Raw genomic sequence first — 17,416 nt, 5'->3', positions numbered from 1 at the left:
ATATATATATATATATATATAGCAGTGGCGGGCCGTCAGGGCCTTCAAGGCCTTCTTTGCTGGCCTAAGGAATATCTGAATCATATATTAGATTTTGTACATCAATACTTATTAAATAATTCCAAATTGTCTGTTAGCTTCCTTTCATTGCTTTCCCCCTGGTTCCACTGCTTCCAGATGTGTGTATTCATATTGAAGCATTTAACCAATCACATTTCAGCCTTTATTTGTTGCCAGGGTGAGGAATCTGCCTCAAGGCCTTCACAATCAGTTCTCTGAGTTCAGGGCTCTGCTGCATTAGACAAGCGTCGATAAGACATTTGCTTTAACCAATCCGAATTCCGTTTGGTGACACCAAAGCCATTTCACAGGCACAGGATACGTCATCGCTTTCGCCAACTATGATTGGCTAGTCTTTGAGTAAGCGGGCCAAAGCCAGAGTGAGCCAGCCAGAGATCGCAAACCCCAACCACAATGGCCGATGGAGGAAAACAAATGGATTTGGTTGTAGATTTGCTCACGAAGCTATTTTCCAGAAAAAAATGGACATCATTCAGAAAGGGCGGTCAACTCCTAGCAAAGCTAGCAAGCCTGTTACAAGCTGTTAAAAGGGTGTGTCCGCCACTTTCAGTGTGCTAACTAGGTCTGTTAATCACTCTTAATTACCTTGTTGTTTTTTGTTGGATGACACAAAAGAATTTGCCTCACCTTGTCTTGAAAAAAAAGTACAAGAGCAAGACAGGAAAGACGGGAAAGTAGGTGTGAAGATGAGAAACAAAGAGTGTTGTTTTCAGCAAATTATCATCTTTCTTGATTGCTTAAGACGTTTGGCTTTTCATTCAAACAGGCTTCATCAATTATGAAGAGACAAAGCTATCCTGTATTTTGGTTTAATGTCTAAGCTCTTTTTCTCTCTCAGTATATTAGATTTGGGTTCTGTAGGGGTGTTTTGTTTATTTATTAATTTATTATTATTGGCTTTTTCTCTCTGTGTGACTCTTCCACCTTGAACTATCCTCTTTCATTTGCTGCTGGATTAAGAACTTCTTAACCAATTGTCCACAAACTGTTAGACTTGGTCCTCACCTCTCTTCCTCCATTACACTGAGCACTGGCTCCCCTCAAGGCTGGTTACTGAGTCCTCTTCTATACTCCCTGTACACATACGACTGTACACCGACCCACCACTCTAACTCCATCATCAAATTTGCCGATGACACCACTGTGGTCGGACTCATCTCGGGGTGTGAGTCTGCCTACAGAAATGAAGTCCACAAACTGTCTTCATGGTGTTTGGTAAACAATCTCACACTACACACCAACAAACAAATAAAAAAAATAATCCTGCACTTTCGCAAACGCAGCACAGATCTGGCCCCCTCCTCTTAAATGGAGTATGCATAGACATGATCCAGTCCTTCAAATTCCTGGGGGTCGACGTCACGGACAAGCTCTCCTGGTCTACCAACACCATGGCAGTGGGGAAGAAGGCCCAGAAACGACTCCATTTCCTGAGGGTACTCAGGAGGAACAACTTGGAGACTGGTAACCTTCTATGGAGCCACTGTGGAGAGCATCCTGGCATACTGCATTACAGTGTGGTACGCTGGGAGCATGGCGGCAGATAGAAAAGCCATGCTGAGAGTGATCATCACCGCCACTTGTGTCCGCCACTTTCAGTGCGCTAACTAGGTCTGTTAATCACTCTTAATTACCCTGTTGTTTTTTGTTGGACGACACAAAAGAATTTGCCTCACCTTGTCTTGAAAAAAAAAGTACAAGCGCAAGACAGGAAAGACGGGAAAGTAGGTGTGACGATGAGGAACAAAGAGTATTGTTTTCAGCAAATTATTATTTTTCTTGATTGCTTAAGACGTTTGGCTTTTCATTCAAGCAGGCTTCATCAATTATGAAGAGACAAAGGTATCCTGTATTTTGGTGTAATGTCTAAGCTCTTTCTTCTCTCAGTATATTAGATGAAGATCATCAGCTGCTCTCTGCCCTCACTGGATAACATTACCAGCCCTCGCTACCTCAGCAGAAACGCCGGGCCATTGTTAGGGACCCATACCACCCTGGTCACAACGGACAAGCTGGCAGACGCTACAGGTCTCACAAAGCATGGACAAATGGACTTAGGGGTAGTTTTTTTTCCCACAACCATCAGGACTCTGAACTTGCGTTAGCACAAAACACAATCCCTTCTGTGCAATAACTTTGTGGTGTGCAATAACAATGTGCAATATCGTAGGCCACATATGTCAAACCGATTCTGCCGAGGGGTGAAGTGGGTCCTGGTCTTTGTTCGAACGATCCAGTGCCGACATTTTAACCAATCCGGTGTCTTGTTAAATAAGGAGCACCCGACTTTAATTAACAGATTACACTTGCAAAAGGTATCCTCTTTTTGCATTTGGAATGAAAACCTACACCAACAACAGTCCTTTGAGGACCGGTTTGACGACCCTGTCTTAGACTGTGCAATAATTTAGAATTTACCTTGGATGTGACTTTTTATATTACTTATTTATGTTTTACTACTTTATTACTTAATTATGTATTTTACTTGGAAAACACACTTTGTGGAGTAGCACCACCAATTTTGTTATACGCATCTGTGTATGATGACAATAAAGGCTTTTGATTTTTGTCCCATGAGTTTCACCTGTTGTGATCTGCCCTCTGTCTCAGCCAATCCCTGCCTCTTGTGTCACCCAATTTTTCTTCATTCTCTTGTCAACCTCTGTCTATTTGAACCATTTATGAGCGCCTGCTCCTTGTCCGAATGTCTGTTTATTTTCTGTGTATGTCTAAAGTACGGGTATGACTCCCCCTGTCCTGTGCTGCCCCCCCCCCTTAAGTTTGGTTTTGCCTTAGCTGTTACTTTGCATTTTTTTCTCGTTTTGTCCCATACCCTCGTGCGCCAACTTCCTTCCACACAGATCCATCACTGCTCACTCCGCCCTTCGTTCAAATGCATAACTCTTGGTTCAGTTGCACACCCAAACTTTAATATCATATAATTGTGTTGTTGTGGAATTTTTAATCAACAGGTGTTTCCAAACTCAGAACCATCTTTAATTGTTGGGTGTCAGGTTTTGTGTCATTAACAATGCTGGTTCGATCTGTACGCACATTAGAAATGACAGTGGCAGCCTGTGTTACACAATGCCATTTAAAAATAAGTGGGAACATAAAGAAAGACAGGAGTGCCAAAATGATGCGGGACAGAATGCCAAATTACGAGTCCGTAACTATCACTTATTTCGGTATTTTTCCGAGTAAACGCACATTATAGAGAAGCACTACCAATTTCGTCACACGCAGTTTCTTGGTTTGATGACAAGTAGGCTTTTGTTGTTGATGATGACGACAGGGCCTATGTCCGATTATTATCATGACTATCATTAATTGCAAATAAAATGGGTGCCACGTGTCGTGGATATTATAGGTAAGGTGGCTTAAAGGGGCTTCTCATAGTCTTTTTACCAGCAACGATGGGACAAGGTGCATCTCTTTGTGAACAAGTGCAATGGGAAAATAATCAAACAATTTGCGAATGGTTACCAATGCCAACAAATCACATATTGCAAACCAAGGCATTTATGTCAACACACCTTGACAACCTAATCAAAGTATAAGTTTGTGTGCATCTGTTCGATCCATACGGACTCTTAAACGGCTGAATCGATTTTCATGAAAATCCACAGAGTTGTACTTTAGGCATCTCGGAGGTCTATGTTTTGTGTCAAAGCACCCCTAATAAGTATCGAAAATCGATAGTCGAAAAAATCGGGTTTCCAAAAAAATGGTCCTATTCAGACCAAATTCACGTTTGCAATCTGCCGTCAGAGGGTTAATCCAGAGTTTCAATATCGTGGGTCTCTTCACAGAAAAAGAAAATATATAAAATTAAAAAAAAACAATACGCTTTGATTGCAACTAAACCGTCTGCTAGATTTCAACAAAAATTGTCAGGGTTTTGAATCCGGCCGTCCAGAAGGTCCATGCCAACTTTCACCATATTTTTTTTTTTTGACAGAGCCACAATTCGACAATCAATAACGATTCAAAAAGGTATTTCACGAAAACTCTGAAAATAATAAGGTTGGCGTGCAGTGAAGCAAAAGGATGAATTGGGGAAAAACTTTGCAGCGTCTTTTAGCCCACGCAAATTGTTGATCAGCAACATTCCACAACGTCAAAATGTTTATAAGGATCGGCTGTCGTCGACACATGGGCAAATACAGTGAGACTGCGGATGCAAAGGTAATTCTACAGCCTTCTTTTCAAATTGTGTTTAAATGTACTCCTAAATTGAAATGAATTTTTTCTCTGTAACTCTACAGATGGCATTTTCTCTTCCTTCGTTGTTGATGCTTTGCGTGGTCAGTGGACTCGTAACCCAAGCTGTAAGTTCAAATCCCACCACATGAAAAAGGGGAAATTCCCAATTTCACGACAGTACAGTATATATTGCTCAGGCATGGAATAGATATATACCGGTATTAGTGAATTTTCTACGACTCGCTACATTTCAATCTGATTCAAAGGCTTTTGATAGATTTGATTCAATACTATGAAGACAAAAAAATATGAAGCTATTGCATGTTTGTTACAATTTCGATTACAGACATGGCAGGCCGGTAGTGCGAGTGGTTAGTGCGTCGGCGTCATGGCTCTGGGGTCCTGGGTTAAATTCTAGGTCATGTCCATCTGTGTGGAGGTTGCATGTTCTCCCCGGGCCTGCATGGGTTTCCTCCGGGTGCTCCGATTTCCTCCCACATTCCAAAAACATGCATGGACACTCTAAATTGCCCCTAGGTATGAGCGTGTGGGTGTGATTGGTTGTTTGTCTCCTTGGCACCTGCGATCGGCTGGGCACCAATTCGGGGTGTCCCCCGCCTCTGGCCCGGAGTCAGCTGGGATAGGCTCCAGCACCCCCCGTGACCCAGATGAGGATAAAACGGTTCAGAAAATTAGATGAGAAATATGAGACGTATCATGGGCCATCACTATATTTAAAAAAGAAAAACACACAGCTTGAAGATTAATTGCACATTGATAAATTTTGACGCGATCAGGCTTAATGAATCAATATATCCATTCAAATGGGATGATAGTTAGATTTTTACTGTTTACTTATAAAATAAATGAACTTCTATGTCTTACAAGCACCAATGAGATCAATGAGATTACTATTTAAAACAAAGAATATTTTCCTTTTTACTTCAGTTTGCTCGGCCTCCGACTCATAAAAAAGGTGTGTAGAGCAATTTTAATAACCTTTTAAAAGCAACAGATTTGATATCATTACGTATGCATTTGTCCCTATGAAAACTATTGTGTTGCAGTCAATGACTGTCCTAGAGGCTGGACTCGCCTGGGCTGCAACTGTTACATCTACCAAGAAGACAAGCGGTGTTTTTCTGATGCAGAGGTTTGGAAGTCTTCCAATACACCAGTGAACCTTATCAAATTTAATTTGTATTTATTTTTTTTATTCCCCAACAGAAGGTCTGCAATATTCTTGGTGGCAATCTGGTCTCCATCCACAGTGCCCTTGAAAATGCTGTCGTTCTTGAATTGATTAAAATTGGTACTGTTGTACCTGATACTTCTTGGATTGGACTCCATGATGCAATTAATGTAAGAGAAAAAAAAACCTCAACTGTACACATACATCACATATTTCATGGTAAAAAAAAGACATTGAAGAGAGAATTGTTGGAAATTTCTAATTCATTTTTCGTTCATAAAACGATATGTGAAATATTTGGTGCACATTTTAAGAAATGAACATTTTGTTAATTCATTTATTACCAATCCCGTCATGTTGTCGATAATCAAAGCAATTTCTACCCCCTCCCACTCAGGCTGAAAGCATCAATTTCCATACTCACTAAGGGCACAGAAAAAAATCAAAAAGGCTCCAAAAATGGGAAATGAACACGTTTCGTGACACAGCACCCAACAGGAGTATAAAAATATTCACTAATATCCAATTTGTCTTCTTTTAAAAAACTAAAGAGCGATGATGACTTCATTTGGACTGATGGAACGCTTGAAGATTTCGATAACTTCCTTTCAGGTCAGCCAGACGGCAATGGGAACTGTGTTGAGATGGATGACAGTGGTAAGTAACCATTTTTAGTCAAATTAGCCGTGGATAAATTACCGTTACATTAAACTATGTATTTCTTTTAGGTGGCGGTTGGGGAGATGCTAGTTGCGAGGATTTACTCTCCTACGTTTGCAGCAAAGAAGCGCATGTGTGGTGATTACTGCCATAATCTCACAATGCTTTTTGAAGAAATGGATTCCCCATATCATAAATGATACCATATATAACTTCAGTATGATCATTTACTTCCTGGCTTTAATTTTTAATTTTTCTTCTCCTTCTTCATTGTTATTGGCAACATTCCGGGTAATCTCATTAATAAATAAATGAATCTGCAGCAAAATATGTCCTCTTTTTAATAACGTTCAACTTCAATGCAGAATTCTACATATAAATATGAACTTTAGCTGGCAGAGACATGTTCATTTTATTTCCTGCTTACAGCAAAAAGAATTGCAGTTGTTCAGAAGTCACATTTATTATGAGTGGTGTGTATTCAAGTTGAAGACTCATTGAATTGAATTAAATTGAATTCGTTGTCAACATAGTAAGTAGTCAGTACAAAAAGTGACTGAAATGGTTAGCAGACTGTGGGGTTACAGTGCAAGTACAAGAAGAGAAATTAGTCTAGATTAGGTCATCCTAGGTGCAGTAGTAACTTGATGCAGTTATGGCAAATGTGTTGTTTTATTACAGGTGAGTGGTTATTGTACATTTAAAAAAACAAAAGCCATTCATTTACATATGTGATTGCACTTTAGTTTACATATTTTGACAATTTTTGGATGATTTGAATGAAGCAAAATACCTTGCTTTTTCTCTAGAATACACTTATTCTTATAAACATTTTTTTGTAGATGTACTGTCATTATTTTAAGTATAAGATTGGAAATTTGTGTTCATGGGTCTTTTTTCAAACGAGTCTTTAAAAAGAGGGCGGTCCTTTTATATTCCGCACCCAGTTGATCACGTGTGAGCTGGTTTTATGGAGACTGCGCCCTCATTGGTCAAGTCGATTCCCAGCGCACCTGGATGTTATTGCAGTCGAAACGCTCTGTTTAGCAGTTTAAGCCGTTTAGCCATCATCTACCCGCATACATATATGCATAAAGAGCATAAACAAAACACAAAGAGAACAAACAGAACACAACAAAAACATTTGCTTGTCATGTTTAGCTACCACCTTCTGTCCGCAATATCCAGTTTCATGGACATCATTCAAGTGTGAGTACTATTGTCATACATCTTGTAGGTAGGAAGTGAGAAAATTTGACATCGAGAGCTAAAGTCAGAGCAAACATTTCTAGTGTTGATGTTCGCATTTTAGATGACTTTGTTTGCTTGACTTTGTTATTCTTTGGTTGCAACTTTCATTGGATCGCTGTTTGTAAAGATGCATGTAAAGAAAAGGACGACAACGTTTTGTCACATCAAGCGCCCCACCGTGGTTAAAATATGGTGTGAAAATGTGTGTGTGTGGTGTGTTTTTTTAACAGATGTAGTGTGCTCCAGTGGCTGAAGAAAAATGTGCATGAAAAGGAGCTTTCAGGATCAATATTTCCAAGACATCCACCTGAATGGCCGAGCAGAGTGTCTGGAAAAAGTAAGGATTGATTTAGTACAAAGAAGTCCACTTTTTTGTCGTTGCTGATCCGTCAGGGCCCCCCGAGAGTGAGTTATCTTTGGGGCCCCCAGAAAACCAGGGCTGGCCGTGTTCACAATGTAATGATGAGGCTCCCCTCTTCAAACTGCCAGGGACCATAGTGTGGCTTGAAACCAAAATAGTATTTATCTTGTTTTGGCCTTATATTGAATTGGCGGACCTCAATTTCCAAAAGGATTATGTATTCCTAATCTTTCTGTTAAGGAGGTTGTCTGCTGATGGGCATAACATTTGTTTTTCTCATGTGATGACAACAAATATGGCGCTACATACCTTCATAATAGTGATCAGAATTTATTTCCATTGGAAAATTTTGTCAGCAGCTTAGCATGTTATACCGGCCGGCACAGCAAGTGGGTCAATGTGACATTAAATTGAAAGCAGTGATTTTACCTTTATCCACTAGATAGCGTTGTGGTCCATGTAATGTCATTAACAACAGCATTATTTTAGACTAGACATTTCAATTTTGAATGCGTTCATCCATGCAGGTGAGATGATTTGAGGTACTATAATTTCCATTGTTTCTACTGACACCTGAAATTGAGGGCGTTGGTAAACAATGTTGTCTGGTGGGGCACAGTTGCTACAACAGTTACAATTATCACCAATCCTAGTTTTCCAAATATGAGTGTGTTTTTTTAACTAGTGTATTGGGAATAATCACAACTTTTAAAGATAGTGATTTTTTTTCTCATTGGGTTTCCTTTTTATAATATGAATGTGTTGGCTCCTGCTAACAAGGATTTGGTAGGAACTAACATTGGGTAATTTCTTTTTTTTTTGTCTGATTATTTTTATGATCATAATTGAATTAAGTTGAATATTGTTTTATGGTTATAGATCAACTTAAGATCTAAATTGGAAAATTATACATTCATTATCCATACCGCTAATCCTATCAAGGGTTGTGGATTTGCTGGAGCATATTCCAGCCAACCCTGGGAAGAAGGTGGGGCACACCATGAATTGGTTGCCAGCCAATCGCAGAGCACAATGAGACAACCATTTTTCTCACACTTGTACTTCGGGACAATATAGTATTCAACCAGGCTACCATGCATGTTTTTTTGTGATGTGGGAGGAAACCAGAGTAAGCAGAGAAAACCCACGCAGGCTCAGGGAGAACATGCATAGCCTCAATTCAGGAGGTAAAAGAAATCCTTTCATGCCTAAAAAAATAAAGTGATTTGTAAAGGCACATGAATTCTGGAGTCAGCCCGACTCTTTAGATGCAACCTTGGTAGGTTCCTTGATGAGATGAATGAGATGACGAGGAACCTCCTTCCTTGCCATAGGGGGTATCTTGAAGACTCGGAAAATACCCTCAACCCTAAGACTTGCATAGTAGCAGCACTGCCTACTGGTGTGTGAACGTGACAAAATGCAGGTGTGTTTGTGCGTTCCAGTATTAAAAAAAAACACTATTTTGTACTTTTCTTCTAATTGGTCGTCGTGTGTGGATGTGTGTCTGTCTCTTCATAAAACCAAACCCTTATGTATACAAAATATGTGTATGTCTGGGGCGGTGTTTGTATATGTGTGCGTGCATGCACATATGTATACTAGTGTGCGCGTAATCCTCTTAGATGAAACGGAGCGTCTGTCCAATGACATCCTGCAAACCCTTCTGGTCCCGCCTGCCCCGTTGCTGGTTTCCTGCTGCTGAAGAGGTCTTTTTAATCCAAGTGGATTATGTCGCAAATTGGGTGAGCGGCAGCAAAATTCACAGTGGGATGCCGGAAGCTCACACAACTGTATGCTGATGCTATGAGGAAGAACCTGGCCAGACCTGAAGGAACTCAGAAGAGAAAGGAGCAGCAAGGGGAGACTTGCGGGAAGGGGTACTCAAGCTTTTTATCGTGAGGTCCCTTCATGAGGAAGTAGAAGAAGCAGAAACTTGATGAAGAGCAACAAGCTGGTTTTCATCCTGGATCCCACGTGAGGAGGCCTCATCAGTCCTTCTAAGTCATCCTGACAAATCCCAATAGTCAGGATGGAAAGAGGGTCTAAAATGCGCAGAGTTTTGGGATTGTTTTTCTTGTGGGCCAGTGTTCATGCTCAGATGAAAATACCACCTGAGACGTAAGTCCACTCCGCAGTTTTAAACCGGTTTATTTCTAGTGGTCCTTGTTTTGACAGTGAATGAGTCAAATTGTTGCATACTGGGTGTGAAGTAGAATTCATCGGAATTGTCAAATTTTACGTTGTCGGTCTCGCGGTGCCTTGCAATTCGGCCTGCAACCATTTCAGGTGAACCCTGCCTACTGACAGTAGCAGTAGCTGGGATGAGCAGAGGAAGATGGCCATGGAAAATGAATGAATGAAACCAGTTCAAACTAATTTTGATCTGCAGCATTTTCTTCTCATGTTGCCAGTGTGAATTTAAAGAAACGGCTTCACCTTTGCTATGGTCCCAATATAGTCAAGTTGGCTTTGAAGAAGAGCTTCATGCTTTGACAATGAAAAAGCAGGTTTTAACCGGGTTTTTACAAAGATCGTTGTTCTTCTGTAAAAAGTGAAATTCCAACTACGGATTAAATATATTAATACCATTAAGTTTTATTCTAACATGGCCCTAGCTATGCAATAAATTATTAATTCAACTTGATTTAGGTTCTGATCAAAATTTTAATTTTACTTGGATGGATCAAAGCCTCCACACTACTGTGGATAAACAAACATAAAATAGTTTGGATCTGGGTAATAGTTTTCCTTCTCCTGAAGAAAGAAATATTAAACCTTTTGTAAATTAATGAAACAGATTTCTGATCTAAATCTCTATGGGACCACAGTAAACAAGCAGAAGAGCCTGGCATTGCTGGGCCTTGAGTAAGACTTTGGAGCAGTGCCCGTTCGTGTGTGTGTGGAGTCAAAGTAGGTGCGTAAGACGCCAATCAATACAGTTCAAATTTCCCAACGTGCGCATAGCATGGCCATGTGCAGTTTCACTGTGCGCAGGTTGTTATGTCTTAATGGGAAGTGCACTTCCTTTTCACTGCAAACTAACTTAGTACTTCCGCGGACCCTGTATTTTAAGGCTGGAGGCAATCGGTTAGGGTGAATTAGGGAAGTGGGTTTTCGAAGAAGTCTAGATCCAACCATAGTTGTTGTTGCTTGTGTTTTTTCCTTTGTATCCATGGTCTGAGCGTGGGGCCCCAATTCTTCCTTCCGCTTCACTGCACGCTGAACTTATTTTTTCTGAAAACCGCGTATTTGGGAAATACTGGTTTGAAGTGTTATCAATTGTCGAATTGTGGCTGTGTCAAAAAAAAACTGTCAAACTTGGCAGGGACCTTCTGAACGGCCAGATTCATAATCCTGCCAATTTTTGTTGAAATCCATTAGACGGTTTAGTCACAATTGTGCCGTATTGTTTTTTGTTTTTTTTTAATATATTTTATCGGTTTTCTTTACCGTTAAGAGACTCATGATGTTGAAACTCCGAATTGACACCCCTGGCAACAGATTGCGAAGGTGTGTGAATTTAGTGTAAATCGGACCATTTTTTTGGAAACCCGATAGTTTTTTGGTAGTTGTCGGAAAAAAATTGATACAAATCCAATTCTGTGTCCTCCACAGACGCTGAAAGCATAACTCTGTCAATTTTCAGATAAATTGTCAAAGCCATTTTAGAGTCCATAGGGAACTAACAGACACAAACAGACAGTTACACACACTCATGCACACAGCAGATGATTAAACCACAATTATTGTAAACTAGATTTTGGCATTTCAACTTTCAATAAATAAAAGCATTATTTGCCCTTTCATTCCATCATTGAAAATCAAAGTGACTGACGAGAAATTTTATCTGGAATCTCGATTGCATGCCATTCCTTGTCAATTAACATACCAGAAAAAAAACATACTTTTTAAGAGTCATTATCATTGTAATGGATGTATCACGAGGGATATAATTGTTACATAGACAAACTGCTTCAATATGAATTTTAATGCCTGATTTCTATTGTGGCTGCAAATCATTGGCGGGAGGAAGTTGGCTCCACCCCTTGCTGGCCGGTTAGGTCAGTGGCCAGGATTTGGGAGGCGCCAACTGTTCCACATATTCTTGTCCCTCTGCCATCTTGTCCACTCAACCTGATAATCTGGTTAATCTGTGTTCGCGCGCTCCAACTAGAATATCTGGCCTCAGCTCACGCGCAACTTGGCTGCAGATTGTTTTTAAGTGTTGCGATGCAATACTTGCCATTATTGTAAAGTCTCGCTAGCCAGAATGCTTTTTTTTACATCAATGATCTGTCCTCGATTGGTTGTGCAGTTATATAATGCCCAATGGCATTGAGAATGTTGCAGTAAAGTGCATTGTCCACAATACTGTGGAATGGCTTTAGAATGCAATCTGCAGATTTTTTTGCAGGGATTTCAGGAAATTAAGGTGAAGAAGCACTCTCCGAAGTTGCTAGCTGCTCTTAATGCAGGAAAACTTCACAAACATGCTGGACTATGTCATGTTCAGTTCCAATTTGAGAAGGGATGACAAATAAGTGTCCTGTTTGAGGCTGCTCAGGATTCAGGACAAGGAATTTTAAATTACACACTTCCTGCATACTGCAGGACGTATGGCCAATTTATATATTACATTATTGTTCGAAACACACCACAGTATTTTCTGAATTGTTTCACTAAATATCCAAACTGAATTTTGCATTTGCATGGCTACGTCTTCAAAATTGTGCCCCCTCATGCTCGTGCTAACAGCTCGTCTGTCACCATCTGCGGACCATTATACCCGCTGGACCCATGCCAGTTGGGCCTTGCCAGTCCACTCACCTTACACTGCCTTGAGCCCCGTTCTCCATATCGGGTGAATGGTGTTTTGTCCGAGCATGAACATGCTGCAGGATTTTATAAAGGGTGGTTACTCTTATTTTCTTGCAGGGATCCATGTATTCAATTTATGTTGATATTCCGGTTTGCATGTTTTCCGTGGGCTTGCGTGGGTTTTCTCCCACATTCCAAAAAACACACATGGTAGTGCTGGTTAGAGACTCTAAATTGCCCCTAGATATAGAGTGTGAGTGCTTGTCTGTCTCCTGGTGCCCTGCGATTGGCTGGCCACCAATTCAGGGTGTCCCCCACCTGGTGCTTGAAGTCAGATGGGATAGGCCCCAGCACTCCCCGTGAGCCTTGTGAGAATAAGTGGTTAAGAAAATGAATGAATATGTTTCTCATACCCAAACAGATCTATATATGTTAGAATGTGATTGTAACTGTGCAATGTTGTTTATCTTTTGTGTGTCCACTGTTAATCTGCATACTGGCAATAATTTGCTGAAATATGCAACAGTTTTGTAATGTTGTCATTTCTTGAGTATGTTTTTTCTTGTGTCGTTGTGTCATAGTGTTCAGCAGTGGGCATCGATCATTTCATCGCAACTTCGAGATCTGTCCACCAAATATTCAGGATCTCTTCTTCTTCAGAAGGTACAGCTTGTTTTTCGATGCAACTTTGGCATTTTCTGATTTGGAGTAAGTGACTGGAGGTCACTGTGACGTCTGACTTGGCCGACTTCAGATCAAATCTAATTGGGGAAAATCCACAAGCCCAAAATAATTGACACAAATCACTTGTGACACAAATAACCTAAGTAACCTGCATTACTGTGCTTTGTTTAGTGCCATGCTTCTAAGCACCTCGGCTAATAGTGCAGTGTGTGTCTTGCTGTGTATGGCTTCAGAAACTGAAGGATGTGGAGCCCATCATCCAGATGTATGACCTTGCTGGAGATGATCTTGTCAAGGATTATTCTGAAAAGATTGAACGCATGCTGGGAAGCAAAATGAAGTCTGTTAAGGTGGTTTTTATTTTTTATCTTTTAAATAATTTATACAGAGTACTCATTCATACTATTCCATCACTATCAATAAAAAAACTGAACTTGGCCACTAATTACTTTTTTTCCCCCATGGGGTCATGTCAATCCTACTAAGTTTGAGACAAACCAAAGGCAGACCAAAGTGATTTTATTTTATGATGATTTTTTTTCCGCCAGAGGTTGGCTGAATCAGCAGAAGACGCCGACCTCTACCATGATTTCAATACTTCCTTAGAGGTGGGTGCATGTGTTCCAACACTCCCTCTGATATATCATTTATAATGAGAACACAAACTTTCTTTTATATCCAACAGCATATATGTGCGGCTAACCTAAGCAATTTATAGCATTTCTTTCGATCCTGACCTTTGGATTACAATTAAGAATATTTTTTAAAACAAAAACACAAATTTAATTATCAAATAGTACATGCCATAGACAATAGTCATTTTAAAAAAATAACATATCTTATACTGTAATTTCTTGAGTTTAATTTGCTGTTTTGTTACTCTGGACCATATTACACTATCCATGAAATCATTACACAGACTTCCTGTCAGTCAAACAATAGGCTATAAAATCTTACTGCTGGTCTATAAAACACTAAATAGCCTTAGGCCAAAACGCATGCTATTTTCCTGACCACAATGAAGAATCTGGAACCCTTAAATCATCTGGAGTCATTTTTTTGTGTCTTCTAAGAACAAGAAGGATGAGATGGCATAAGAACAGTTTACCTGAAGATCTGTGGCTGGCTCGCACAGTTAGCTTCTTTAAATCAGGGCTTTAAACTCTATTATATACCCGAGCAGATTTCGAACATGATTTAAATAACCAATTGTATGACTTTTCATCAATTTATTTGTGATTTTATTTCTTTTCCCTCTTTTTAAATGTTTTTTTTTTTAACTCTTATTGATTCAACGTGACTTATATGTGTCCGAGCGCACATAAATACATGTGTGGATGCGTTTTTGTGTGGCAGTTCGACTACTACAACTCGATGCTGATTAACACGGTGGATGAGGACGGTAACTCTGTGGAACTGGGTGGGGAGTTTGCCCTGGAGGAGAACGAGCACTTCAACAAGATGCCCGTCAACATCCAACAGAGCACCATCCAGGTGCCCACTAACGTCTACAACAAAGGTCTGAGTTTATGCTTGCTGAATAGAAGGTTCTGCCATCTTTTTTGCTTTGCATTTTCAACACTGACCATCTCTTTCCTCCAGACCCGAATATCTTGAATGCCATCTACAACTCGGAAGCCCTCAATGACGTCTTCATGGCAAACTTCCAGAAAGACCCGACACTCACCTGGCAATTCTTTGGCAGTTCCACTGGCTTTTTTAGAATCTACCCTGGTAAGAAGACACCCATTTGGTAGTGGCCCCCCATATGCAATCTGTTACACCGTGGGGTGGATGAAAATCTTAGTGTGTGTTCATGCTTGCGTTGTGCGTATAGTATATTCCCTATTTACTTGCCTATAAACCGGCCGCGGGTATAAGCCGCACCCTGAAAGTTGCCTTGACATTTTTTGACTTTACAATTTCCCAATATCAAAATAAGCCGCCCAAATATCTTGATTCACTCGACAAAAGCGGCTTATATGCGAGAAAATACAGTATGTATATTTTTTTCACATATTTATTTGCAAATTGGTGACTTGGCAGATCCCCAGCCACAGCACTATTCCACACTACAGAAATCTAAGCATAAAAAAACTAGTCATCTGGTCATGCACCATACGTCTACATATCACCTGTTTAAATGAAGGGCAGAGGGTGCAGTGCCTCTGGGAGTACATTTTTTTTCTTTTTTTTTCTCCCTGTTTCTAATGTTTCTTTTGTATTTAAACAGCAGGCATGGCTAATCCGATGGCTCTTTTCATTGGCTTTTGCAGAGCACCACATTGTGCCTTTTTAATTAGATTTATGAAAATAATAATAATAATAATAAGTTAAAATTTTAATCATAGTGTATTATTTTATTCAAAACAACACTTACTCACGTGTGTTTGATGATAAATATGTGCTCCATTTTAAGAATCTGGTCTGGATTTCAGGTATCAAATGGACTCCAGACAGCAACGGTGTGGCGGCATTTGACTGCCGGAACCGAAACTGGTGACTTTTTATTCCTCTCCTCGCAACAATACAATACTCGGATGGGTTGAGTTGTTACGTTACGTGATCAACTGTAGTCATTTAGTGCTAGTCAAGGAGACTCATCAAAGTTAGTTGAGAAGTTTTAATTTGGAAATACTTAGTGCTTAGATTCCTTATATTGTTAAGAAACTATGCCATTGATTTTTTTTTCTAAAGAAATAGCATCAATGACTGCAGGTTTGTTGTATGCCGTTCATCTGCATCAGGTACATCCAAGCAGCCACGTCACCCAAGGACATCATCATCATGGTGGACATCAGCGGCAGCATGAAGGGCTTGAAGATGACCATCGCCAAACACACCATAAACACCATTCTCGACACACTGGGCGAAAATGACTTTGTGAACGTCATTGCCGTGAGATACACAGATGTTTTTTTTTTATTTTTTTTATCATATACAATTCATTCACCCATAACTTTAAAAATTGTGTAGTACACAGATTATGTCCGCTATGTGGAGCCGTGCTTCAAAGGAACTCTTGTCCAAGCTGACCTGGACAACAGGGAGGTAACATGCAATTAAAATATTTAAACACAAGTACTCTTACACACATAAACACACATCCATGTAAAAGACAAACAAATAAATGAAGGTAGAATTCAAACGCACAGACAAAGACAAATACAAACAGTCACAAAAATGCATTTACAAATATGCACAAACCCAGAAAACCTTGAACTTATGATCCTGAAAAAATATGTAATGTGTCATGTCATTGTTGTCACGCATGTGTGTGTGTGTTGGTGTCAGCATTTCAAGATGCTGGTGGATGAGCTTCATGTGAAAGGGGAAGCAAAGATCAAACACGCAATGAAAGAATCTTTCAAGATCCTTAATGAGGTGAGAAAATTGTGGATAGGTGGGTTGTTTTTGATCTCATGCACGAAAACAATAAATGTGCATGTGCTTGACTCTGGACAGGCGCGTGTCAAAGGTCAAGGCAGTATGTGCAACCAGGCCATCATGTTGATCACAGACGGTGCTATGGAGGATTTTGAGTCCGTCTTTGAAGAGTTCAACTGGCCTGACCGCAGGGTGAGCGCAACACTGATCCGAAATTTGACATACAGAATCCTTTGAAATACATTTTTAGCATTTTGAAGATTAGGACTCTGTATTGTCTTTTTAGGTGCGTGTCTTCACATATTTGATTGGAAGAGAGATGACCTTTGCACAAAACACAAAATGGATCGCATGCAACAATAAAGGTGGTACATCACTCTATATATGTCTGTTGTTTACTTGGGTGCTTCATGAATTATTTATGGTGTGTGTGATTCCAGGCTACTACACGCATGTGTCCACTCTGGCCGACGTGCAGGAGAACGTGATGGAGTATCTACACGTGTTAAGTCGTCCGATGGTCATCAACCACGATCACGACATCATCTGGACCGAAGCCTACATGGATACTGTGGTGAGCCCCTCGAAGGGCGCACGCACCCGCGGCCCTTGTCCTGTTCCTCTTCAGCTCCATCACGTCTTGTTTCATCTTCATTTTTATCACCGTCATCATTCTGTGGCCCATCCCTCTGTCAGCTTCCCAACACCAAGGAGGTAAAACATTAAATGTTTTTTTTTTTTTTTAAGTAAAGTAGCAAGTCCCAATCTCCCAA

General features: G+C 40.2%; 2 protein-coding genes across 5 annotated transcripts in view; both read left to right on the top strand.

The window, feature by feature from the left end:
* Positions 1-4,214: 4,214 nt before the first annotated feature.
* On the top strand, positions 4,215-6,467 carry LOC144215664 (galactose-specific lectin nattectin-like). The gene is made up of 7 exons (XM_077744736.1): positions 4,215-4,269; positions 4,350-4,412; positions 5,236-5,263; positions 5,355-5,440; positions 5,515-5,649; positions 6,031-6,136; positions 6,208-6,467. Exons 1-7 carry the CDS (start codon positions 4,237-4,239, stop codon positions 6,279-6,281), a joined length of 525 nt encoding a protein of 174 aa, XP_077600862.1. The 5' UTR covers positions 4,215-4,236; the 3' UTR covers positions 6,282-6,467.
* Positions 6,468-9,465: 2,998 nt separating this feature from the next.
* LOC144215363 (voltage-dependent calcium channel subunit alpha-2/delta-4-like) overlaps positions 9,466-17,416 on the top strand; it is a 29,402-nt gene continuing 21,451 nt past the window's right edge. For 2 of the 4 annotated variants that reach the window (XM_077744233.1, XM_077744231.1), the window contains exons 1-14: positions 9,466-9,872; positions 13,154-13,235; positions 13,490-13,606; positions 13,805-13,864; positions 14,613-14,775; positions 14,859-14,990; positions 15,695-15,755; positions 16,004-16,154; positions 16,233-16,307; positions 16,551-16,640; positions 16,722-16,835; positions 16,930-17,008; positions 17,084-17,217; positions 17,340-17,357. In XM_077744233.1, coding sequence (XP_077600359.1) covers positions 9,784-9,872; positions 13,154-13,235; positions 13,490-13,606; positions 13,805-13,864; positions 14,613-14,775; positions 14,859-14,990; positions 15,695-15,755; positions 16,004-16,154; positions 16,233-16,307; positions 16,551-16,640; positions 16,722-16,835; positions 16,930-17,008; positions 17,084-17,217; positions 17,340-17,357 — 1,365 coding nt within the window. In that variant the 5' untranslated portion in view covers positions 9,466-9,783. The remainder of the gene's footprint in view (positions 9,873-13,153; positions 13,236-13,489; positions 13,607-13,804; positions 13,865-14,612; positions 14,776-14,858; positions 14,991-15,694; positions 15,756-16,003; positions 16,155-16,232; positions 16,308-16,550; positions 16,641-16,721; positions 16,836-16,929; positions 17,009-17,083; positions 17,218-17,339; positions 17,358-17,416) is intronic. The other 2 variants (XM_077744234.1, XM_077744232.1) reach the window with 1 other exon arrangement.

The sequence above is a fragment of the Stigmatopora nigra genome, chromosome 22 (genome assembly GCF_051989575.1).
Source record: "Stigmatopora nigra isolate UIUO_SnigA chromosome 22, RoL_Snig_1.1, whole genome shotgun sequence".
Taxonomy (NCBI): Eukaryota; Metazoa; Chordata; class Actinopteri; order Syngnathiformes; family Syngnathidae; genus Stigmatopora; species Stigmatopora nigra.
This window is presented reverse-complemented; position numbering and strand designations above follow the sequence as displayed.

What these genes read in the sequence shown, in the direction of transcription:
- LOC144215664 (XM_077744736.1), top strand. Translation starts at nt 4,237, where the DNA reads ATGGGCAAATACAGTGAGACTGCGGATGCAAAG. An exon ending in GTGGACTCGTAACCCAAGCT is followed by an intron (nt 4,413 to 5,235) that starts GTAAGTTCAAAT and finishes TTTTTACTTCAG; the next exon opens with TTTGCTCGGCCTCCGACTCA. An exon ending in TGTTGAGATGGATGACAGTG is followed by an intron (nt 6,137 to 6,207) that starts GTAAGTAACCAT and finishes TATTTCTTTTAG; the next exon opens with GTGGCGGTTGGGGAGATGCT.